The sequence below is a fragment of the Microtus ochrogaster genome, linkage group LG1 (genome assembly GCF_000317375.1).
Source record: "Microtus ochrogaster isolate Prairie Vole_2 linkage group LG1, MicOch1.0, whole genome shotgun sequence".
NCBI lineage: Eukaryota > Metazoa > Chordata > Mammalia > Rodentia > Cricetidae > Microtus > Microtus ochrogaster.
In genome coordinates, this window is record NC_022027.1 from 10586212 (window position 1) to 10614008 (window position 27797).

General features: G+C 36.3%; 1 protein-coding gene and 1 non-coding gene across 3 annotated transcripts in view; both read right to left on the reverse strand.

Annotated features, from left to right (window-relative positions):
- The window catches only part of Zpbp (zona pellucida binding protein), a 104787-nt gene that overhangs the window by 38921 nt on the left and 38069 nt on the right, over window positions 1-27797 (reverse strand). For both annotated transcript variants that reach the window (XM_005359203.3, XM_026785222.1), the window contains 3 exons: window positions 17369-17494; window positions 14155-14304; window positions 8336-8554 (listed from right to left, as the gene is read on the reverse strand). In XM_005359203.3, coding sequence (XP_005359260.1) covers window positions 8336-8554; window positions 14155-14304; window positions 17369-17494 — 495 coding nt within the window. The remainder of the gene's footprint in view (window positions 1-8335; window positions 8555-14154; window positions 14305-17368; window positions 17495-27797) is intronic.
- LOC113457540 lies at window positions 20258-20383 on the reverse strand. Its single transcript, XR_003378095.1, has one exon. It is a non-coding gene; the product is annotated as a small nucleolar RNA SNORA24 (small nucleolar RNA).

Below are 27797 nucleotides of genomic sequence, written 5' to 3' on the forward strand. Positions count from 1 at the left end.
TGCCTCCCAAGTGCTGGGATTAAAGGCGTGTGCAACCACCGCCCGGCTGCAAAATCCTAAGTCAAATATTTGTTTATATAAATCATAAAACGTTCATTTCTACAATCATCTTAGGAATTAAGTTCCTCAGTAACTGATGCTGGGATATTTTAATTTTACAGAATTATTTCAACTTTTACAATGTATTATAACCATATATATATATATATATAGTCATTCTCTGTCAACCTCCATGCATATATATATATACATATATATATGGTATCACTACCCTAATTCAATGCTCAATGTGTAAGTACAAATTAAAAAAGGAAAGATAAACTGTAATAACAATATTAGATATGCTATGAGATTGGACTATGTTTGTGGCCATTTAAAGCAATATAATAAGCACGGTCATGCATATAGGTACATTTTTATTTATGTACATATAGGAGAAACTATATGGAAACTATAATTCTATTTATTTGCAATAAACAAGCAAGCATTAGTAAAACTCAATGGGCAAAGGAATATTGGACTGATGAGCATCTCTGCAAGGTCACTGAGGAAATTCCTGCTGTACTAAGACTTCAGTCTGAAATCTTGGGTAAGAAACAGGCTCTATAAGAATTTATAACAGCTAATCCTTACAGAGTAGAATGTCAATCTCATACCCAAACACCTTTGTTAATTCCCACTACCAGTAAAAATATATGAAATATTCTTACTTGTAACCTCAGATCTATAATTAATTCATAAACATAGTATTTAATATCTTAAGACTTTCATACTCTGCAAAAAGGCTCTGCTTTGTCATTTTGGTCATTATTTACAACTAAGAAAATATAATGAAAACTGTACTTCAGTTTTCAAATTAAAATTACTTATAAAATAGCCAATATTATTTCTGGTAATTTTCCATTAATACTACTTGCATCATTTGGCTATTCTAGACTATTTTCTAATAAATCATATGTCATCTGTATGCATGTTACTAATTGGCTCATTTTCCCAACAATCCTTCAAACAGAAATAATTTTCCAATGGAGTTGTGTAATTGCGCACATATTTACTAACTCTAATGTCCCTGCGAAGCGATAGGTTACCTGAAAGAGCACAGATCCTAAACTCTGAGGACAATTTTTAATATGCTCAAAGAGCTGAAGGAAATTATGGACGAATGAAAAAAGAAAACAACAATTTGTCATGACAAGAATATTAATAACATAAAAATAAATTATGAACTTGTCATCCAATAGCTCTAATGCATAGAATTATAGCTGAGAGAAATTCACTAAAACATTAAAACAACATATTTGAGCAGTCTGGAGAAATAATTAGAGAACTTAAAGATAAGTCACTAAAATCTGACCAAAAGAAAAGAAAAACAGTGAACAAAAGTGAAACAGGCATAAAGAATCATGGGACAAGTTCACCAGCATACTCATAGGACATGAGGGGAGGAAGGAGAGATGCAACATTCAAATATTTGAGTAAATAATGGCCAAACTGCCTCAAATCTAACATGATAAAAATTTTCACATGCATAGAGATGGAGCCTACATGTATACCATGAAATATGCTATAATCAAACATCAGAAATGAAAGAGAAAGAGATAATTCAGAAAGGTCCAAGGACAATTAATGTGCCACATATAGGGGCTATACAATACTAAATAAAATAGGAATTATCATTTGATTTTTAAGGCGAGAGTATAAGTTTCCATAGAGTCCTATCTTAAAAATAAGAATACACATAGAACATAGGGAAAAGAAAAGGTTCATTGCAGTTAACATGAATACAAAAGAAAGCTAGAAATATGGTGCTTCTTTCATGCAAAATAGAAATCAGAAAAACGAAAAATATTATACCTGATTTCAAGGAACAATACGGTCATCACATAATGAAAGTAGGATCAATCTCTACAAAGGTTTAAGAATCCCTGTTATCTATGTCTTGAGTAAAGGTATTTGACAGTTGGATAAAGTGGAGACCCAAGTTCAGAACCCCGGTACTCAGATGACAACAGCGTGGGCTAGGGTGGTGACAATGACATATATCTGTAACTGCAGAACTCATATACAGAGGAAGGCAGGTCCTGACAAGTCGAACAAGTACAGACAGCAAAGTGCACATATAAGGAGAGAGCCCAAGTCAAAAGTAGATTGCAGAGTGACAGAGGATGATACCCAAGGCCAATCTCTAGCCTCGCATGTACACATGAAACAAACAAACAAACAAATAAACACAGACACACAATTTGAGGACAAAACTTTTAGAACTGTTAGAAAAATAACAAAATCTACTATTATCTCTCAATATTCCTCTATAAGTAACAGAAAAACAAAGAAACCAGAATATAAAGTATACATAGAGCTAACTCACTGAGCATCTTTTAATAACTGAACAAATAATACTTAGAGACATTGTCATGTAGTAACACAGAACACATGTTATTCTCAAACTCATATGAAGCATTCAAAATGAACCTACTCCATTTGAGTCATAAAATGCAGTTTGAAATATTAAAAACTAGAGACATGAGCAAGGAAGTCAAGCCCGCGAAGGGGGCATCCACCCACTGAGACAGTGGGGCTGAACTATTGGGAGCTCACTAAGGCCAGCTGGACTGGGACTGAAAAAGCATGGGATAAAACCGGACTCTCTGAATATGGTGGACAATGAGGACTACTGAGAATTCAAGAACAATGGCACTAGGTTTAGGTCCTACTGCATGTACTGGCTTTGTGGGAGCCTAGGCAGTTTGGATGCTCACCTTCCTAGACCTGGATGGAGTGGGGAGGACCTTGGACTTTCCACAGGGCAGGGAACACTGACTGCTCTTGGGACTGGAGAGGAAGGGGGAGGGGAGTGGGGTGTGGGGAGTGGGGGAAGGGAAAAGGGAGGCAGGGAGGAGGCAGAAATTTTTAATAAAAAAAAATTTAATAAAAAAACTAGAAAGCATGCAAATTATGCATCCAGTTCAAAAAGTAAGCTAGAAATCAGTAAGAGAGAAGCAGATTGAAAATCCTGAAATATTTGGACATGGAGAAACACATTAATGTATAACATATGAAATATCAAAAAGTAAATAATTTAACTTAATAAAAGTAAAATAAACTTACCAAACTCTGTGACATAAGGTAAAAAGAAATTTATAGTAAAAAATATAGGTTATTTATACCATTGAGAACAAATATTAGAAAAGACATTGGGGATAGCAAATGGCTCAGTAGGTAAAGGAAGCAACCTGAGACCTGAGTTTGCTCCCAGGATCTATAGAGATGTAAAAGGAGAGTACGAACCCCACAAAGGGGTCCTCTGGCCTCCATATGTGCACATATGCCCGCATACAAATATACTAACGTACAATAATAACAATGAATACATTTTTAGACAAAAGAAAGATTGATTTCAATAGAAACTTACGAATAGGAAATAAGAAAAATTAAGCAGATTTGGTTAAAAGAGGAAGAAACAATATACCAAATTAGAGTAGATATCATTGAGATGGTGACTAGGGGACTGGAGAAATGGCACAGAGATGAAGAGCAATTGCTGCTTTTCTAGAAGCTCTGAGTTCAGTTGTGTATATTGGCACTAGGTCCACACAGTCAAGCTCTTCTAACAGTCAACTGTGGGTGTGGACAGGGCTCATTCCAGTACTAATAACTCGAGGTTTATTAGTGATCAATGGATTCCCGCAGACAGAGAAGCATAGTTTCTAGTTGTATGGCTGCTAGTGAGCACAGCTAACTGAAAAGGATAGCTCCAAACCCAAGATCACACAGATAGCCCTAGTTGAACTCTGCTAGTCACAGAACAGAAGTTAATTAACATGAGGAAAAAATCCATAAGCAACAATAGGGGCTAGCAGAGGTAAGACGAAAATAAGGGAGGGTTGGGGGAAGAGTAACCAAAATACATTACACATGCATATAAATTTGTCAAAGAAGAAAATTTATAAGTAAAAAAGCTTACCAACACTTACAATATATCCCCAAAATGAATGTATTTACTCCAGAATAAATTAATGCATTAGGGATTATTTATCTGACGATATCTCACAATGAACTATTTACCTTGTTACAAAACTCAGATAAATACATTACAAAAGAGGAAAACTTCAGACCAATAAGTCTTCTGAACATATATGCAAAATATTTCAACAATATAAAATCAAATCCAACAACATATCAAAAGAACAATATGAGGTAATCCATCAGAATTTACACCAGGCTCCACATGATAATGCAAAGAGAAACCATCATAAGAGCACACCACTAAGGAAAACGGAGAGGGGAGAGCACTGCATGAGCCCAATTTCATTCTTGTTAAATATCAGTAACTGTGACTCTGTCAAATTTCTTCAGTTAGATAAAGAACTTCTACAACAAACTGCAGTTACCACCACAGTTGAGACCGAAAAATCAGAGGCCTTCATGAAGGAACAGGGCAAACGCGTTCCCTCTCACCACCAGTCATGATTCTAGGACTATAACTAGTACAATAAACTGAGCAACAAGATTACAAAAGAGGGCAGAGTGCATCCAGACAGGACCCACTACAGTATGTTCAGCATAGCCGAGTCGCTGGAGAACAAACATCCAATGAAGTGAGTGCTCAGAGAAAAGCATTCCTTTCAGCAGCAGAGAAAGAAAGCAGAACAGCAGAGTACAGGGTCACTTCCAGAGCCTTATTAACATTGACAATGCAATCGTAATGTCAGAACAATGACTATGGACAGAGCTCTCAGAGGGCCCTCACCATAGTCTGATGAACATACTTACACAAAGGTGGGCAGGGGAGGAAAAGGGAATGGTGAGGAGACAAGGCATGAGAGCTGCTCTACCAGAGAATTAGTACTGGGGAAATTCTGTTATTGCTACTCCACCACATCAGTGACACAGTGAGAAAAAAAAGGCATTTTTTTTGTTTGTCTGTTTGTTTGGTTTTGGTTTGGTTTGGTTTTTTGAGACAGGGTTTCTCTATAGCTTTGGGGCCTGTCTTGGAACTAGTCTTGTAGACCAGGCTGGCCTTGAACTCACAAAGATTCGCCTGCCTCTGCATTTTGAGTGCTGGGATTAAAGGTGTGCACCACCACCCAGAAGAAGAAAAAAGGCATTCTTAAAGGACTCTGTAGACTCAGTGGCTGAGCAGCTAGCTATACACACAAAGGGAGCAGACTGCAAGGCTCATGCTGGAAACTCAGAGAGCAAACCTGTCCCAGGACTATAGTCTGAGGCCTGGCCTTCAGAATACTTCTAAATAGAGAAGGAAACTTTGTGATTTTGAGTGAAAATTAATCCAGTGTTCCATGAGAAGGATATCTGGCCTGAGACACAGACCAAAGTAGATCATTTAGAGACAGATCTGAAACCCAATCCTGCCCCTTTGAGAGACTCCAAATAGACAGGACCAACAACCATGATCTGTCCCTACCCCCACAAAGGATTACTTGGAGGCAGCTCATCTACCCAGGTCCCAACCCCATGCCGACAGTGAACTTCACACTGGTAGGTTTGGCATACATACCACACCCCCATGAAATCACCCAAAACTGTTCAGAATCAAGCCTAGCTTCCATGGTCAGGTACAAAACTACAGACAGACCGCACCTCTACCCAGATTTTTCTTCTTTTTGTATTTACCTTATGGAGTGTTCAAGTCCTACTCAGCAGAACAGATCTACCATATCATATCCTCTTTGTTCTTTTTCAAAGTTTTCTCAAGAACATTGGTTGCCCCAGAGTGGACTGTCTGCATATCTCAGCCAGCCTCTCGAGCTCTGGAGTTGTTTTGGGGTTCCAGATTGCATTTCTGACACCTGTCTCTCTTCATTTTCCTTTAGCTGGAGCTAAATCTCCTCTCTTATTGCTCCTTTACTTACTTTCCCCTCTTCATCTATTGCTCTAGTACTAATCAATCAGGAGTCTTGGCTTATTCCCTTTCCATCTCTACTCTTAGTAACTAGCATACAAGTATACACTATACTGCCCTTGCTCCTTACTCCTCTAAAGTAACTGCAATTGAAGGGTGTTTGTATTCAATTCACCAGTGCTCTGTTTTCATAGCTGGCATATCTAGCAGTTGTGGCTTCTGTTGCAGACAGTATTCTACTTTTTAGGTGATTTTTGAGATCAACCCAGGTACCCTAGCAGGAGCTGAGAGTTCAGCTGAGTTTTACTCTGAGGCCAGTGGGAACCAATGATACTTCAATCTATTACAGTTAGTCCTCCTACCCCAAACACTGAAAATACTTGCAATGAAAGAATATATGTGATAAGAGAGACAAAATCAGCCCGAAGATCAAATCCCACATGTACAAGTTCTAATGCAGAAACATAAGGATTATGAAAACTAAGGCAGCATGACTCCTCCAAACACGTTTATTTCTACAGCAATAGAATAAACTGAGAGAATTTGGGGGGAAAAAAAGAATTCTCTAGAATTATTCTAAGACTATTAAAAAAATCAAAAAAGTCACCAGTAAACTGTATGAATTCACTGAGAATACCAACAGCTAAAAGTAATAACTAAGCTGATACAGGACATAAATGGGGATTTCAATAAAGAAACAGAAATAGAGAAAAATGAAGTTGAAATTTTAGAAATTAAAATGAAAGACCCCAGCTTAGCTGCTGTAATGCCATTTTGCACGGCTTTCACACAAACAAATGCAAGGTCAAGGCAAAGTTGGTACTCCTAGGCAGCCAAAACAGGATATCTGTGGTCAGACACCAGGCCTGGGAGGGGAACGAACAGTTCTGGGAAAAACTACATGTACCCTAGATAGGGCCAAGTCTGCTCTTATTATCAGACCTTCATGTCTCCGGGAAACTTGTCCCCTAAATGAACCCATTGCCTCATTCTAACTGACCAATGGATCCCTGTAACCATGCATTGCTTCTGTATGCCTGCTTTTGCCACCCTTTTCCTATAAAAAGACCTTCTCCCAGCCTGCAGGTGCACAAGTCCTCCAAAAGGACTTTGGCGCCCACAGGTACCTGTGCCTACCCAATAAACCTCTTGCTAATTGCAGCCAGTGATCTCGACTGTTCCTTGGGTTAGGGGTCTCCTCCTGAGGGAAGGACCACTCTGAGGGTCTTTCAAAAACGTTCAGTAAGGTCAAATTAAAAAAATTAATGGAACACCTGATCAAACATAATTCAGAATATCAGAGCTTGAAGACAAAGGAAGACACGAATAATGGAACAATAACAACTATAAAATAATAAAGCATACCATAATATGTAATATCTGTGACTGATTTTGCTTAATACGATGTCCAACTGCAATAATTTTATATAAAATGACATGATTTCATTCTTCTTTATGATTTCATAACCCCTCATATATCAAAGGCATAAAGTCAAACCCAGATCTCACTATTTACAGAAATTAGCTCAAAATGCATCTTAATGTAAACAGGAAAAAAAAGGACTAAAAGGAAACAGTCCTTAATGACCTCAGGTTTCTAAACACAACATTAAAAGCACAAAAGGAAAGAAAAAAAAATCCCCACAATCTAAAAGGTAAAAAGGAATCAGAGTTAAAAATTTTCCAAAAAGATAAATGAATGACCACTTAACACATTAAAAAAAATACGGCAAAGTATCAGTCATTTGAGGATGCAGAGAGCTGGCTCACAACTGCAACATTTACCCTGGATCTCATCTTATAAATTTTCTAAGAGTTTGTCCACGTAATGAAAACAATCAGGAAACAAAGATTCACAAAGCCTCCATATACAACTAGCATGTCCTTGACAGGATAAGCAATGCTTAGGCTGACCATCTGCCTTGAGGTTGGTGAAAACCAATGAAATTTCCCTGGAGAAGAGAAAAGCAAGAATTACACAAGATACGAGTTTATCTTGCTCCTGCCTTTGAAGTTCCATGCCTTGCTACAGTCTCTGCCAAAATTAAATTCCACACAACAAATAAAGGAGAAAGAGGCGTAAACGAGGAGGAGAAGAACATCCTCTAAGTGGGCATGGATGATTGTTCCTGAGACAATTCCTCCTCTCTCCAGCACTAATGATAACACATGAAATGAGATGAGGTGTCTGAAATGTTCACCACGTTACAAGCAGATGCTTCCACTGACTCATCACTATCACTAAACACTACGGACCCTTACTCTGACTTCCACTCAACAGTGAAGTGACACAGCACACTTTTCGCTAATGGCATGAATCAGCAGGATTTTGTTTGGAGGCATTTTAGCCTTAAGTCAAACTCGAGAGGAAGAAATAAATACATTTAGATTTGTAACATTCATATTCTAAACAGTTGGTTTGGAAACAGTTGTTTCCAAATTGTCTTTCTTAAAAGTATTTTGTATATTTACCTGAAAATGTGAAGAATAATTCATTTTGCAGACCAGCTCTCTGCATTTTAACACGGTGGCATTCAGATTTCAGCAAGGAAATCTCACAGGAAAGGTCAAGAACCAGTTTACTTAAAATCTGAAGAAGTTTCTTCTCAAAAGAAATGTTATAAATACTATTGCAGGGAGCCGCGTGGTACCGTGCTGTGAACTGGTAATAAAAATGAGGTTCACGATAAGCTACAAATATTAAAAAGAAAAGACAAAAACATCATAATTCAGGCAATTCAAGTGCATTGTGACTGTTTCAAATAAATAATTATTTGGAACAAATTCATATTCATTTCCTATAAACACAAGAATCTTGCTGTGTGTACTGCCAATGTTATCAAGGCTAATTTTCAAACCTAGGAAGTCTGGTCTCACTATACGACTGTTCAAATACTGGCATCATTCCTTTTTAAATTTATATTTTAGAAGAAATAAAACTGTTCTGTTTTAAAATATTAATTCTTATATGATATTCTAGAGATATAATTAGCAACGATACTTTTTAAAATATAATTCTAATAAATATATACAGTTAGTTTTAGTTAATTCCAGTACAATATCTGGAATTGAAGATACATATATTTAAAGCAAATCTCAAAATCTTACTGGAAAGATACAATAAATCTAAAATGAAAATAAATCCCTAATTAAAAAAATAAGAGTTACTTTGCTGCTTCTGGATCACATCTGAGCAAGAGTCCTCTATTCACACTGACATCCCTCACCACTGCCCATTTTCATATTCATACTGACATCCCTCACCACTGCCCATCTATTCACACTGACATCCCTCACCACTGCCCATTTTCCTACCTGTGCTTAAAAGTTAAGCACACTTACTACTCCCAAACTTAATTCAGAGGTTGGCAGCTTTTAATTGCAAAGGAAAACTAGTAGTTTTCATTGACAAACAAATGAAAGCCAAATATTACCAACACCCTAACTTCAAGAAACTATAAATCTGTATTTTTAATTTTTTTAGAAGAGCCTAAAAGAAAACTGATGTAGAAAGCATTAAAATGAATTTAATATTCTAAATATAATGATTAAAATATAATCCATAAAACATGATGAGCTATAAGACAAATGGTTTGAAAATAAGGAAAGTAACAGACAGGTACACTGGTTCATACCTGCATTTCCAGCATTCACAAGAATAAAGCAGAAGGATTGCACCAGTCGGTAGGAAGTTAAATTAGAGTAGATACAAATATTTAGATGACAGATAAACATATCAACAGCGAAGGATAAAATTAAAATAATAGCAAACATTTATCTTTAACTATAATTACCAAAATAAATCTTTAAAAAATTAACTCCTAAGCCAAACAGTTTACAAAAATACTACTACAGTTAGCACAAGACAGGTGAAAGCAAGAACAGAAAGGCCAAGTCCCTTTCATCATGTATGCTTATGCTCACATGCTCTGAAAGGAGCATGAACACCTCTTGGTCTGCCATTTTTCAGTCTATTAAGCAGGGTCACAGCAGTTTGATTAAACTTCTAAGTAACTGTAGTTTATGTTATTTTTTCTTTTATTTCATATCAAAACAGCCCTCACAATTTTATTCCTCAGTAAAACAATCTAAGATGAGGGATGTATAGTATGCTTCCTGGTCCTAATAATGAGGATGCAGTGAACCATCAACCATGACACTCAGAACTGAAAAGCAGTTCAAACTATGATCACTGTTATCACTGTAATTTGAAAACATGGTTCTGTATGTGGCTTTGCCTGGCTGACTAAAATGACTAAAAGGCTGCCCTGGTAACCAGTCTGTCCCTTTGCTATTAAGACACACAACACAATTTGAGTGGAAATTTTTTTAATTAGAAAACTAAAAACAGCAAAGTTCTTCTTTTTTAATCTTGTTAAAAACGATGGTGGCACACACCTTTAATCCCAGCACTCAGGAGGCAGAGACAGGCAGATCTCGGTGAGTTCGAAGCCAGCCTGGTCTACAAGAACCAGTTCCAGGACAGGCTCCAAAGCTACAGAGAAACCCTGTATTGAAACACCAGAAAAAAAATAAATAAATAAACCCAAAGACTTAAAAAAATTGTCTTTAAAAATAAAACTACCTTCTTAAATTCCTAATAGCAGAAATGGAAAGACCTAGATGTACCTTAATAGTAGACTAGGTAAAGAAAATGTGATACAGTAACATAATGAAGTATTACTTAGCCATTAAAAATGGCATCATGCTCATCTTTATGGGTCTGGCTTACCTCATTCAGGATGGTTTTTTTTAATTCCATCCATTTGCATGCAGATTTCAAGATGTCATTGTTTTTACCAATGAGTAATACTCTAATGTGTAAATTTACCACATTTTCTTTATCCACTCTTCTGTTGAGGGGCATCTAGGTTGTTTCCAGGTTCTGGCTATTATAAATAATGCTGCCATGAACATAGTTGAATGAATGTTCTTGTAATATGACTGAGTATCCTTTGGGTATATGCCCCAAAATGGTATTGCTTGGTCCTGAGGTAGGTTGATTCCCAGTTTTCTGAGAAACCACCATACTGATTTCCAAAGTAATTAAAGTTTGCATTCCCACCAGGAATGGAGGAGTGTTCCCCTTATTCTACAACCATATCCAGCATAAGCTATCATTGGTGTTTTTGATCTTGTACTCACTCATAAGTGGATACTAGCTGTAAAGCAAAGGATATTGAGCCTTATAGTTCATGACCCTAGATAAGCTAAGTAACAAGGTAAACCCTAAGAGAAACATACATAGATCCACCTGGAAAGGGGAAATAGATGAGATCACCTGAAAAAATTGGGAGCATTGGCAGGGGGAAATAGTGAGGGCAGAAGAGGGTAAGACAAGGGGAGAAAGGGAGGAGGGAGGAGAACTTGAGGGAATGAGATAGTTGAGATGGAGGAAGGACAGAGATGAGAGCAAGGAAAGAGATGTTTTGATTGAGGGAGCCATTATGGGGCTATCAAGAAACCTGGCACTAGGGAAATTCCCAGGAGTCCACAAAGATGACCCCAGCTAAGTCCCTAAGCAAGAGAGAGTGCCTGAACTGGACTAGCCCTGTAGTCAGATTGATGAATATCTTAAATATCACCATAGAACCTTCATCCAGCAACTAATGGAAACAGAGGCAGAGATGTGCTTTGGAGCACTGAACTGAGCTCCCAAAGTTCAGTTGAAGAGTGGGAGTAATGAGAATATGAGCTGAGGGGTCCAGACTATGATGGAGACACCCACTGAAACAGTTCACCTGAGCTAATGGGAGCTCACCAACTTCAGCTGGACAGGGAAGGAACCAGCATAGTCCAAGCTAGTCCCTCTAAATGTAGTAACAGTTGTGTGGCTGGGGCTGACTGTGGGGCCACTGGCAGTGGGACAAAGATTTATCCCTACTGCTTGTATTTGTATTTTGGGAGCTTATTCTCTTTGGATGGATATCTTGCTCAGCCTGAATATAGTAGAGAGGGCTTTGGAGGTTCCCCAAAGAAATGTGCCTTATCCGCTCTGAGGAGTGGATGGTTGCAGGGGTGGAGGGGTAGATGGAATAATGGGAGGAGGGAAGGGAGTAGGAGCTAGAATTGGTGTGTAAAATGAAGAAAGATAGTTTGCTTTCTTTTTAAAAAATAAATAAAAAGTGAAAAAAAATGAAATGTTGGCTGGTAGTAACACTGCCTTTAATCCCAACACTCAGGAGGAAGAGGCAGGTGTATCTCTGTGAGTTCAAGCTCAGTCTGGTCTACAAGTGTTAGTTCCAGGACAGGCTCAAACACTACAGTGGAACGAACTAGAAAGAAACCATCCTAAGTGAGGTATCCCAGACCCGGAAAAACAAATATATTAATTTATATGTAGATATTAGTTGCTAAGGCAATGATGATCAAGCTATAGAACCACAAAGGATAGAATAAGGGACTAGAGGGAACAGACAGATCTTGTCAGGAAAGGGAAATATAATAGATATAAATGGAAGGAGATGCTGGAATGAGATCAAGCAGGAAAGTGAGAAGAACAGGGAAGAGACAGCTAAAATTAAAGGCCTTTTGAGAGATAGTATGTAAACCTAATACAGTACAAATTTCCTTAAATATACACATATATGAAAGTGATCTAAATGAAATCACCAAACAGTGGGGAGACAGAGTCCCAGTTGCCCATCTCTTATCATGAAATGATGCCTCCGGTACCAGAATTGGCTTACATCTAATTGAGTTCTTGGCTGAAGGAGCCCCCATATGAATTACATTACATTACAATTACAATTACATTACAATCCAGGCTATTTTCAAGACTATAAGTTGCTCTTCACAAACTGACAGCAAGGCCCCATTTCTGAAAACAATGCCTACACAACTCTTTGAACGTGGTGATGTCAAGCCAGTGTCTATATACAGCCGTCACCCCCATATTATAGCATCTTTGATACAGGAAAGTACTCTGCATGCCCTCAAAAGAGAAACATAAACACCAAGCTAGTCACAAACCCTTTATCTACAATGGTGTACTACCTGCAAAATATGCTAGGGCAATGGTGGCACAAAGTTTGTGGGAATAACAGACCAATAAATGATTTGACTTAAGTCCCACTACAGAAGATGGAACTCATGCCCACCCAACACTGTTTGAGTGACCAAAAATCTAAGACTAGATAGGATTCAAGGACCTAGGAAAAAAGTAAATAATACTGAGAGGGGAGGCAGGAAGAGAGAAAATGTAGTGAGAAAATGATTCCTAATGATATTCAACTACAATCATTGCTCAGCCATCATCAGAGATGCTTCCTCCTTGCAGCAGGTGAGAACAAATATAGAGACACACAGACAAAAATCACATAGAGTGAGAGACCCAGAAACACTCAGCCCTAAATGGGAAGTCTCCATCAAATCCCTCCACTCAGGGCATAGGGAACCCTGAGGAAGAAGAGTCAGAAAGAGTGTAAGAACCAGAGGGTATTGAAGACACCAAGGAAACAAGGTCCTCTAAAGCAATGAAAGCAAAGTCCATAGGAATACACAGAAACTGAAGCAGCAGGCACAAGGCCTGCACAGGTCTGCATTTTTAAGGGATTCCTGAGTGTGAATGACTGGGTCTCTGATTCCTTTTCCTTCTCTTGGGTTCTTTTTCCTTCTGTTGGTTTGTCTCATCTAACGTTGATGTGATAGCATTTGTTTCATCATATATTGTTTTATTCTTAAATGCATTCATGAAAGAAACAAAAGAAAGAAGTGAAAGAAGGAAGAAATGGAAGGAAGGAGGGAAATAAGGAGGGAAGGAGGGAGGGAGGGAGGGAGGGAGGGAGGGAAGAAACCTAGCCACTAGAGGTAAGGTTAACTGAAATATCATTTACACATGCTAGGAGAGAGAAAATGAGTCATCTCCAATGGAGTGGCACTAGGTGTATGAAACATTCCAGGACAAGTCTCATGTTCAAAAACAGTTAACCAACATATAATGGACCCACAGGTTTTTTTGTGTGCTTTTATTTGGATACAGTTAGGAGGGTTTGTTTTGGTTTTTTGTTTGTTTGTTTGTTTGTTTGGAGGTGGTGCTTTGTTTTCTTGGTTTGGGGCATCCTGTTGTTGCATTGGTTATTTTGTTTTTTGAGAAAGAACTTAAGGTAAGGTAAGTAGAGATGGGGAGAGGATCTGGAAGGACTTGGGCGAGGGAAAGAATATGACCAAGATATATTTAAATTTAAAAACTTTTTAAATTATAAAAATATATATAATAACAAACCTATTAAAATGTTTAATCATTTCAAAACATTAAGATATGTTAAAACATAATTAAATTTGCTTCTTACCATAAACAAGGTATTTCAGTTGAACATTTTTAACAGTTTCTTCCACAGTCGGCTTGTACCCAAGGAAACATGTATAAACCCCAGTCATGGTCTCCTCAAAGTTCTGAAATATGAGACTTCCTGTGGATGTCACTTTTGCAGTGCTGTTTTCTAATAAAGGTATAATATACAGACACTTAAATCACAATAGGGAGACAAAATACCAAACAGTTAAAGCAACCTAAAAACCCTCAAAATCTATGTTTGCTAAAAGGAGTTCATACACAAAGTTAATCATTGTACTTGATGCTTATTATCAGTAGATGCTAGGACAACCTTAAAATCAAATTTCTACCAACCAGAGTTCATCAATTGTGTGACTGTCTAAGTCAATGATTCTCAACCTGTAGGCTGCAATCCCTTAGGAAATAACCCTTTCACGGGGGTCACATATCAGATATTTACATCACAATTCGTTAACAGTAGCAAAATTACGCTTATGAAGTAGCAATGAAAATAACTTTACGGTGGGGGATCACCACAACATGAGGAACTATATTAAAGGGTCATAGCATTAGGAAGGTAAGAGTACGTGTGGACATAAAGCACTTCTAGTATTCTCCTTGCATTAAAAGAGATGCTATCATGTTGTAGAATATTATTTTAACTGACAAAGATGTGATGCTATGGAATATTACTTTAGCTGTGACTTTTGTTTATGTTGCATTTGTTTAATTATGTAAAGATGTGTTGCATCTGTTTCACTTTGCCTGCCTAAGGCACCTGATTGGTCTAATAAAGAACTAGGCATAGAAAGGACAGGTGGAGCTGGTAGGCAAAAAGAATTAGTAGTAGAAGAAATCTAGCCTGAAAGAGAAAGAGAGAAGAGGAGGAAGAGAGAACAAAAAGAAAGAGACAAGCCTGGAGCACGAAACCTGGAAGCCCTAACCAGACATGAAAAGCAGTGAAAGTAAGACATACAGAAATAAAAGTAAAAAATTCCAAAGCAAAAGGTAGATAAAACATGTTAAGTTAAAAGACCTAGCCAGAAATGAGCCTAAACTAGGCCAAGCATTCAAAACTAATAAGTCTCCATGTCATCATTTGGGAGGTGGTTGGAGGCCCAAAAGAAAAAGTCTGGTACACTATCAGAAATACATTACTATTTATGAAAATTTATACACACATATATGCAGTGCATGTATGCATAAACAACATGTATATACAAAATATATATTTTTATATAGTGTATTTATCTAACTATATCATAAATAATATTGATATAGCTTAAGTATGAGTTGTAGAGTCTTAGAATTTGCACATGAAATGGTATGCCCAAAACAAAATCTATTACACTATAGCCATTAACAGCTAAGAATTCTTATCACTACATGAAACAGTGAGTTGTTTCTACTGCTGAGGGGTACAGAAGAAGATAAATGGAAAATTATTATCAAACACAGTGTTGATGTGTTAGAAAAAAGAATGCAATATAGGCTCTTTCTTGGCTTCAGCATAAGTATTATACTGGGAGAAAACTATGCTATCAAATGGAGAGAAAACCTCTTTCTGAGATATTAAGATATAGATGTGAAGGCTTCATTCTCTCACAAATGTACAACCATGGGTAACCACTTCTTTTGAAGTCCAGTTTATTTGTTCAGTGAAGAATGACAAGATATAGCTGCCGAACTCACAGGGTTGTTCAATTCAGAAAATATTAAAAATCATTAAATAGACAAGTTGTTATTCTAAAAGTTCATTACTACAGTTTTATGTCATAAAACTATAAAATAATATTTTCTTAATTAAGAATTGAATACTCCATTATTTAGAATTGAAAGTATTATCTCAGAAAATGACTAAATATCTTTTTCCATTTTAAGTAAATGATTTAATACTTATATATTTTTAGAAATAGTTCTTTGATGTGCGAGGGTCATCTGTCTATGTGTTACTTTCATTGGTTAATAAAGAAACTGCCTTAGCCTTTTAATAGGGCAGAAAAATAATTGGGCGGAGTAGACAGAACAGAATGCTGGGAAGAAGGCAATGAGGCAGTTGCCATGTTTCTCCTACCCAAGAAGGACGGTGGTTATAATCTTCCCGATAAGCCGCGACTTTGTGGTGGTACACAGACTATTAGAAATGGGTTAATCAAGATGAGAGAGTTAGCCAATAAGAGGCTAGAACTAATGGACCAGACAGTGTTTAAATGAATACAGTTTGTGTGTCGTTATTTCCAGGGCTAAGCTAGCTGTGTGGGAGCCGGGCGGGACAAAAAGCAGGCCTGCCCGCAGCTCCTTCTACAGTTGTTAAATTCGAAGAAAATGCCAGAATGCTTTTAGCACTGACATTTTTTGTTATATGAAAAGCCCTACTGCATATTTTGAAGAAGAAATGATCCACATTGACCTTACATAAAGAGTTATGCCTTGAGATCTCCCATTACTATATCCTGGATGAAACTGAAAAATGTAACATAAAATAATATATTTCTGTTTAATTGCCTACTTGTTCATGAATATCTTCTAATTAAAGATTACATACTTATCTTAACATACTATTTTTAAAGCTATTAATAAATTAAGCATAGTATTTAAGAAAAAAGCATAGTATAAAATTTTTATAATAATTTTAAATATCACATCATCAGTGAAGCTATATATTCCTTAGTAATAACTCAAAATTAAATTTTCCTACACCAGAAGTGTCAATAAATATATATATTTACATATGTTCATCTATTTTCATTATATATATGTTGTATTTGGCACAGATAATATAAGAAAGTAAGAACTCATATTAGAATATCTATTAGCAGCAAACTTATGTTTTATATACTATTCTGCAAAGAAAACCTGGCTATTAGTGAGTATAACCTTTAGAGCAAACTATAAATTAAGTCAGTTATCAAATTCAAGATTTAGAATAAAGATGAAATAGACAATACACAATAAAATAGGTACATAAGCAAAAGAAGGGTAATGAAATCAGAAACTGTGATTTTTCACATAAAATGGAACTCTCAAAACAGCAGATTTTTTTGATATCTTCATCCTTAATAAAGACAATAGGAAACGTTTATATTATCAACATTACTATATCAACTCCAGGAGACTAAAAAGAAAATATTTGAATAAATGATAAATGTATTTAGATACAAATATTCTTTTAAGTATAAGCAAATCTGAGATATATCTATTTAATTATGATAATAAAAATAAAATCCTACCTGAAACAATTTTTCCTTTTGGCCCATGCCATTGGAATGATGGGTCTACCAGTTCAGTGTTTCTCAGTCGTTGAGTTACACAAAGCACATGTGGACTCTTTTGATGGAGCATGACATATACGCTCACTGAAAATACAATATTAAAATGTTCCAGTAACATTTTATGCTCTTTAACTGCCTAATAATGCCTTACATTTTGTAAATTGTGTTACATTCTCTGACATTTCTTTGGGTTATTGCCCCTATTACTTAATGATAATTTAATATCACTGTCTCCATCTAATTACCTTAAGAAGCATACAATGTATTTTATTTGACTGTGTGTGTACATGTACATTTAGTCACCCATGTGTGAGGGTGTGTGTCCTAAACATGAATGTAATGTGTTGGTCCTTTTTATTCATAGCTCACATATACTGACCCAGTTTAATCTCAGAGTATATAACTGTAGTGACAGTATTAAGATAATTCTCTAGCTGGACTTCATATGCTTTGCAAAGACATCAAATATAAACATAGTATGCATCTATGTATGTATGTATGTATGTATGTATATGTATTCATATTTACATGAGAGGAATAATATATTACTTACAATAACATAGCATAGTATACTAGATAAAAATAACATGGTTAAAAAGTTAAGAAATATATACAGTGGTTGACTTTTAAACATGCATTTTGTCAGACTCTGCTTAAAATAATTATGATAACCAAAACAAAGATGGTTTTAGGAGATTCAGCAGAAGCACAATCAAAGACTCAGTTGTTCTGAATGTCCTCAGAACTAAGCTTTCCGAATAACCCACCAGTAACTGCATGCCAACCCTCTGATTAACCCAACCAAGAGTTCTTTGAGCCAGTAAAATAAAAATTATCTTTGGTAATCAGATTTCTTGTCAGTAAAAAGCCTTTATATTTTACAACAATATGTTTGAAATAGTCATAGCCTTCCACTGCTTATCAAAGCTTGTCAAAACATTTGGTTATTTGTTTTTACCATGAATGTTCTATCATGAGATAGAAAAATATTTATTCTACCCATGAAAATGTTTTTCTTCTTCTTCAATATTTTAATTAAATCTATCTATAGGCTGCCTTCCTATTATAAGTCTGATTGATTTTATATTTACCTAATAACTATTAGATCCAATTTGCAAACATTTTCTTAGGATCCAAATAATTATGTTTATAAATATAACCATGTATAATTTTCTTATATTAGCCCTTTACTTTTTACTAATTTAAGCACTTACAATCATTAAATATTTAATATTCAATGTGATAGCATAATAAATAAACTAATCATTTAGGATCATAATGGCCACATGAAAAGAACTTGGTATGTTTTTTCCTATAACCTGTCTTTGTAAGAATGTGTGCTTTTCCAGGTCCGTTCTCTTACATTTTGGTAATAAATAAACTAATCATTTAGGATCATAATGGCCACATGAAAAGAACTTGGTATGTTTTTTCCTATAACCTGTCTTTGTAAGAATGTGTGCTTTTCCAGGTCCGTTCTCTTACATTTTGGTAAGGGAGAAAGCAGAAAAATGCATTATGAACTGCACTAAAGTGACTTTAATAGCTACAAGTCTAATAAATAATTTAATAAAATCTAGTTTAGAAATTTTCCAGCTAATTTTATATACTATAAATTAATATAATTTTATTTTATCTATAATTTTATTTATTTATTATATTTCATGATATAATTATATAAAATATAAAATTACTCAGAGTAAGTTAAGGTTTTATATGATTCTCTTTATTCATAACACCGGTCTTTATTTTCATTATTTTCTTACAAAGTTATTTGCTAAAATCTATGCATTATATGTTCCAAAGGCGGCTTTTCATTCTAATCAACATTCCATTGCTCTTGTATGGTCTCATTCAACAACTTGTGCTCTTCTCTTATTTCTGTTCTGCTTCCCTCAGTTTAAGGTCTTTCCATCCTCTTCAATAAGTACTCACACTCTTCATGCCTTGGCATGACTCACGACTGCTCTCTTCTCCAATGTGTATCTTTTGCCCATATCTCCTTCTGTATCCTGTGTTCTTTCCAGACCACAGCAGTCCTCAGGGTTTCCCCTTTCTGATGTTACTCTAGTAACTACCTACTTTCTCTTAACCTTTGGAAGGTGAATGCAAGTCTATGATTCTGCATAGTTTCTTTGACAGGATCTGATGCCATTATTCTGACTTTCCTGTCAGTATCCCACTAAAGTTTGTGATTTCCATCCCAGCAACTTCAACTGAGTTCAACGGTCTCTCAGCACTATCAACAGACCAAAATAAATATTCCAAGACATCAACAATCAAAATGAATATAACATTTTCAAAGTAAACAGACATTGAATGAAACAACACCTCTGTGAAGAACATCTTCCGACTCCAGAAAAAAAGTAGAGTTAGAACATACTGTTACAATCAGGGGAATATACAGTTTCAATGTTTTCTGGAACATTTTATCAAGAACCCAATAAGCTGTCAATTCATAATTGTGTTTTATTTCATAAAAAATTTATTCAATGTTTATTTATTTCAGGTGGATACACGGGAAAAAACCTGGGAGTGCAGAAACCCACATTTCTTATGTAACCATCAGTTCACAGTATTACATACACTTCTCCAAAGTTATCAATAATAACCGATCAACACTTGTCAATGTAAGCATATATGACATCTGAAGTGAAGGCTCTAAAGATTTCCTTATTCTTTGGAACTATACTCAAAGGAAAACTCTTCTTTGACTAATAAAACTTTACTTTTGTATCAGAGCCTATTGACAATAAGATGAGGTCCCTTGTGAAACAGTTCTCTACAATGTGAAGACAGACAATATGGTCTGTAGTCCTTCATGTACAGAGTGCATTGAACAGAGAAGAATGCTACTTGTGCAAGTCCTAATCTGTTATAACGTAAAGGTTAACAGCTTTTCCAATAGTAAAAAGCTCTTCCATGGCAAGGAAGAGAACACACCACAGCTGACAGGTCCCAAAGTGAATGCAGTACAGGTACAATGTTTGAATACAATTAGTTACCATACTTAGAATATAATTAACACAGCTGCAAACAATATACCAGTAGTGTTTGTTTTCAGAATATTTTTAATACTGATTTAAAATATACATTGTATATATATACATATATATATCAAGTCTACTTAAGGAAAATTAAAGAAAGCAACAATGAAAATTACTGAGATACAAGAAGTTTCGATTAGATCTACCTCAATCCAGCTATACCACTCTTGGACATATACCCAAAGGACTCTACATCCTACATGGAGACACTTACTTAACCATGTTCATTTCTGCTGTTTTCATAATAGCCAGAAATTGTAAACAGCCTAGATGTCCATCTGTGGATGAACAGATCAAAAAAAAAAAAACATGGTACATTTCACACAATGGAATTTTACTCATCATGAAATTCACATGCAAATGGATGGAGGAAGAAAAAATACCCTAAGTAAAGGTAACCCAGGCCTAAAAAGACAAATATGGTATGTATTCTCTTATAAAAGGGTGCTAGCTGTTAAATCTTTGATAAGTTAGGTATCTAGTAAGGAACTGGTGTGGGAAGGGAAATAGACTATATAATTAATACATAATTAGAGATGGTTATTGGGGATAGTGGATTGGGAGTGATAAACAGAGAAGGGGGAGAATAGGTGGTAATGGAGGGAATATGAGGAGGAACAGCTAAAACTAAGGATCATTTGACAGTTCATATAGAAATCCATTACAGTAGAAGCTTCTTAAAATATATACACATATGAAAGAAATCTAAATAGAATCACCAAATAACAGGAGAGACAAAGACTGAACTAATTATCTCTCGCTACCAAATGAAACCTCCAGTGTAAGGAAAAGGATACATCTAATTGAGTTCTTGGCCAAAGGGTTCCCATGGAATCCCCCAAACAAGACAGAGTATCTTCCCAAAGCTAATAATTGCTCTCAACAAACTGATGGTAAGATCATATTGATGAAGATAGCACCTAAAGAACTCATTAAACATGGAGAAGTCACACTGCTGCCTATCTGGAGCCTTCACCCTTACTAACTAGTGGAAGGTATTCAGAATGCTATCAGAGGAGAAAGCTAAGTACCAACCCATCTGGAAACCCTGAAATCTACAACGGTAAGCTGCCTGCATGGTACACTAGAGCAATAGTGGCACAAAAGTCTGAAGTAACCAACCACTATCTGATTAGACTTAAGACCACTCCATGAGATGGAATTCATGCCTGACACTGTTCGGGTAGTCAAGAACTTGAGACTAAACATGCTACAGACCTAGGAAAATACCAAATAATATTGTTCTGATAAAGGAATATTGCAATGAAATGACTCCTAATAACATTCCGGCATACTCATAGATTGGTTTCTTGCTCAGTCATCATCCCAGAAGCTTCCTCCTACAGTAGATGGAAACAAATACAGAGACCCACAACTAAGCAATAGTGAGAGACCTTGGAACACCCAGTCCTAAATGAGATCTCTCTCTCTCTAAAGGCTCTCTACTCAGAGCAGAAGAGGAAGCAGAAAGATTGTAAGATCCAGTAGGGATGGAACACCATCAAAACAAGGTCTTTTAAAATACAACAGGACAGACACACATATAAACTCAATGAGACAGTGTCAGCATACACAGAGCCTGCACAGGTCGAAGCCAGATGAAGGCCAAGAGTACTGAGCGGACACAAACCCACAACCCTAACCCAGAAGCTATCTCCAATTAACAACTGCACACAAATGAAAATTTATTTTCTCTAATCGAGTCTCACTCGGTATACAAACCATGTTTAAGGTCAGGTCCCATCCCCAGCAGTAGATCGTCAACACAGAACTTCTCAGGAGTATGTATGGAGATTTTTTTAACCTTGTAATTCTTGGTCTTTGCATTGATTCGTCTTGTTTTTTTTTTTTCTGGTGTTTGTTTGTTTTTGTTTTACATTACTTTTTTTTCTTATATTTTGTGTTTTTATGGGATTTTTCTGTGTGCAAATGTATGTGTCTTTGTATCTGTATTTGTTTCTTATGTTTTCCCCCCTTTGGCCATTGTTTCCTATTTGTTTGTTTTGTTCTATTCTGGTTTGCTTGTTATTGTTTAGTTGCCTAAAGAGAGAAGAAAGAGTGTGGATTTTGGTGGGTAGGGAGCATGGGAGGACTTGTGGAGAGAAAACAACAAATCAGAAAAAATCTATTTTCAACAGAAATTAAAATTATTAAAAAGTTACACTAAGTAAATCACTGGATGTATGAACAGATGTATGAACAGATAAGTGAGTCTAGAGAAAATGGATATATGATAGAAATGGTATCTTTAGTTGCTAGGAAAAAATACACATCACTATTAATTATGATCAAAAATGTAAATTAATATATAGACAAAGTTAAAATTACATTTATATTTTATATTAAATACAAAAGTAAATTTCAGGTATACTAATGTTCTAAAGTCAAACCATTATTTAGCTAAAATCTGAAGCAATATTTTTTATCTCTGAGTTATCAAAAAAGCTTTAATAGTAGTACACACAAAATATTAATTCTTTACATACTAATAATTTCTATTAATCTTATATAACCCAAGATAAATGAACAGATTTAACTTTAAGAAGTTCCTTGCACTAGGGATAAATCCTGGTCCTACTGCCAAAGGCCCCACAGACTGCCCCAGCCACACAACTGGCTTTTGGGAGCCCATTTTCTTTGGAGGGAAACCTGCTCAGTATAGATATAGTGGGGAGGGCCTTGGTCCTACCTCAAAGTGATGTGCCAGACTTTGTTGACTCCCCATGGGAAGCCTCCCCTTTCTGAGGAGTGGATGGGGAGATGCAATGGGAGGAAGAGGGAGAAGAGGAGGGGAGGAAGCAGGAACTGGGATTGGTATGAAAAATAAGAAAATATTGTTCAAAAAATAAATAAAAATACAAAAAAGTCAGTTGCAAAACCAAAAATAATGCACTGGAATCAACATTACAAATAAATATAAACAAATAACTTCTATAAAAATACAATTGAGCAAAGTCATGGACAAAGGCAACTTAATGTTTAACTTAGAAGTGGAAGTGCTGAGTAATTTTTTGCCTTGTGAGGATGTGAGTAGATGGGCTGTACTAGGCTGAGGACTAGAGCTCTCAGTGGTGTGTGAGTGACAGAATAACCACATCCTAGGATACTGAACCTCTACCTCTGGATGAAAAGGAACCAGAATTCTTTAACTAAGCATGAAGACAGACATGTAAAATACTATTAATCACACACACACACACACACACACACACACACACACACACCACAAAATGAATTGAAAGAAGGTACAAAAAATGTAAATAAACTCTCAGTGAAGAAAATTAATGTCTAAGTGGGAAAAAAGAACTAACAACTGAAGATAAAAAATACAAAGTAAACACATTAAACAGGATCACAGACAGGGCAAAAAAAAAAATGGCCAAGGAACAGATGCTGAAAAATTAAGCAACACAGGAAGGAAACTCAAGGCATGATCAGGAAAACACAAGATAGCCAGAAAATAGGAAGCCTCAGTACCAATCTAAAGCTTGGTAATTAAAAATAAACAACCTTTTATATAGACATTGCCTGCAGAATTCAAATGTTAATTTTAATAATAAATTTAGTATTTTCCAATAAAGTGAGCCAATAAAAAGGAGGGCAGTTACACAAAGAAATTATAATCCAATCATAAAAGTTGCCACTAATGAAAACAGCAGAGAAATGAACACTAAAAATCATCCCATTTATGACACTGATCGAAATAATAATTTTAAGAACTCTGAAAATTAATCAAAGACATTTAACAACTTAGAAAATATTAATACAAGAAAAGCAACAGTGAGGATCCAAGAGCTCAGACATTGATGCAGAGTGCTGTTTCCTGCAGGTCTGCCTTCAGTGCAGCTGTCAATACTCTTTCCAATGTACTTTGGAGATGCCCATAAGTTTAGGTAGGGCTGCTCCTAGGGACACAAACCAGTGGCCTTCTGGTGCAAGTAGAAACTTTCCCAGCCCATTTATTAATTGTTTTGAGGCCTGTGAAGAATTTTGCTGGAATTTTGATGGGTATTGCATTGAATTTGTAGATTGCTTTGAGACCGAAACTGAAAAGCTTCTGTAAAGCAAAGGACATGGTCAACAAGAAAAAAATGACAGCCTACAGAATGGGAAAAGATGTTCACCAACCCCACATCAGACAGAGGGCTGATCTCCAAAATATACAAAGAACTCAAGAAATTGGTCACCAAAAGAACAAATAATCAATAAAATATGGGGTACAGACCTAAACAGAGATCCCTCAACAGAGGAATCTAAAATGACTGAAAGACACTTAAAGAAATGTTCAAAATCCTTAGCCATCAGAGAAATGCAAATAAAACAACTCTGAGAGTCTATCTTACACCCGTAAGAATGGCCAAGACGAAAAACACTGATGACTACTTGTACTGGAGAGGATGTGGGGTAAAGGGAAAACTCCTCTATTGCTAGTGAGAGTGCAAACTGGTACAGCCCCTTTGTATATTAGCAAGGTGATTGCTCAGATACTAGGAAACAACCTTCCTCAAGACCCAGAAATGCCACTTTTGGGTATATATCCAAAGGATGCTCAATCATACTACAAAGACATGATGGAAAATGATTTTCCAAGTAAAGGAAATGCAAAACAAAGTAGGAGCTCTTACTCTCACACCTAACAAAGCACATAACCAAGCCTAAATCAGTTGGAAAGAAGAAAGGTCACAGGATACTAATAACTGTAACAGATTATCCCAAAGATAAGATGACTATAATAAATAAGATAAAAGTAAAGATAGAACTGTAGAATAGTGATGGGTAATTTTAATACCCATTATCATTACTCTATACATTAATCATTCACAGTAAATAAATAAAGGAAAGCCAGGATTAAATAGATAAAAATGAATTTAACAAGCATACATATATATGATATACTATTCAATAGCGGTGGAATACCTTCTCAGCAATCCATGTACTTTTCTAAAAAATACAGCACACTTTTTGGACCATAAAGTTACTGTTAACAAAGGAAAAAAAATAAAAACACAATAATTTCTTCTATATTGTCAGATTATGATGGAATAAAATGATAAATCTAAACTAAAACTATACAAATATATGGAGAGTTAATAATGAAATCTATAAAAATCTTGATTCATCTGAGTCATTGGAGAAATCAAGAAGAAAATTTAAAAATTTCTTGAATCAAATTAAAATGAAGATTAATCATAACCCCTAGGATACTGCAAAGGCAGTTGTTAGCAAAGGCTGCTTGTTTGTTTCTGGCTGCCTAGACCCAAAATAGTCACACAGGAACTATATTATTTGCAATATTGGTTGTCCAATAGCTTAAGTGTATTTGTATCTAGCTTTTATATCTTAAATTAACCCATTTCTACTATTTTATATTTTACCACAAGGATCATGGTTTACCGGCAAGGTTCCAGCTGGCGGCTCTTCCTCCTCTGGCAGCTGCATGGCGCCTCACTGACTCCATCTACTTTCTCCCAGCATTCATTTAGTTTTCCCATCTAGCTCTATTCTGCCCTATCACAAGCCAAAGTGGATTCTTTATTCATTAACCAATAAAAGCAACAAATATACAGAGTTCCCACACCAGGCAGTCATAATAGAGAAGTTTGTAGCTGTAAATTATTATCTTCCAGATTTAGAAAGAACTTAAATAAACAACTTAATGATAAACATTAAGGTGATTAAAAGAAAACATAAACGAGCCAAACCCAAAATCAGTAGATGTAAAGAATAAATTTGGACCAGATCAAACAGGTAGGCTAACTAAAGACCTTCAAGTGTCCTTGTTCTCCAAATAATCCCCCAGTCTTATCCCCAGCTCTGCAACAGAACACCTGCTGTCCCTTACTTCTCCTATTGCCCACATCTCTTGTGGATCCTACAGACATTCCTCTCCTAATTACCCCCCAGTTTGTTGATTTATCCAGGCTCCAACTCCAGCATGCAGCCTGTGCTAACCCACAAGCCACTCCTGCCAAGAACTAGATAGGTTGACTGCAGAGCTTCAACCTCTCTTTCTTCTCCTGCAGTCCCAACCGCCTCCAACCCAAGTTTCATCCCCAGTTCTGTAGAGGAAAATCTGCTGTGGTGTCTCTTTCCTCTATGACCCTATTCCCAATGAATAACAAGAATATTCTTCTCCAACATTTCTTCCCCGAGCTGAGCTCATTATCCCAGCTTCCAACACGAGCACGCATTTCCTGTTATCACATCAGTTAAGAAAGACAGGGAAACATAGGAAACAGAAAAAAGGAAGAAAACACCCACCAAAGACAAAACCAGAAATCAGCACCTGTAATTATTATAATCCCAACCCCAGATAGATGCCTAGATACCAGTGTAAAACCATAATAACAGCCACGGCAATATGTCTCCAATAGAGCTCAGCAACCCTACCACAGCAGGTTCTAAATATCTCAACATAGCTGAAGCACCGGAAAATGACCTTAAGACCACAATGTGAAGACGACGGAGGTCCTATACTGTAGGATTTCCTACCATCAGTAGCCTTTTAGTTATGTGCCCACTTATACTATTTATGCTGATGTAAAGCACGCATCCAGTCTCTTTTCCAGCTGCGGGATTAGGTTGCTGTTCTCCGTTCCAGCAGAAGATTGTGATTTGTCTGTCTACCCCTAAATAAATAACCCTCTATTTTTCTCAACTATGAGCTAGTGTGGGATTTCTTTTAAGCATCCTTCTTTAGTCCTAAAAAAGGAAGTTAATAAATCTCTTCAATACAAGAAAACCAAACAAACAGAAGGAAAAATGAATAAATCCATAAAGAAATCCAGGAAAACACAAACAGTGGAAGGAAATGAAAAAATAAACTTTTCAAGACATGAAGAAGGAAATAGAATCAATCAAGAAGGCAGGTGGACGGCGCAGGCGGACGCTGGGGTCTGGCCCAGCAGCGGACGACGCGGGGAGCCGCAGGACCAGCGCGCAACACCAAGAGCCCCTGGCCAGCAGCAAAACCTGAATTGGTTTTAAAAGACCCATTAGATAGCATCAATAGGAGGAGATGGGCAGGCGCCAAGGCAAAAATTCACCCAATAATCTCAAAAACAACATGAAAAAACCAGAACCCAATGATCTTACAACAGAAGGACTTGAACACCCTAACACAGAAGAAGTGGAAAAAATTGACTTTATGGAAGCAACATGTGAAAAACACCCTTATAGAAATGGATGAAAAGTATAACAAAAAGTTTGAAGAAATGAGTAAATACGTACATGATACCCTGGGAAACCAAGAAAAAAACGATCAAACAGGTAATGGAAACAGTTCAAGAATTGAAAACTGAAATGGAAGCAAGGAAGAAAACACAAACGGAGGACCAGTC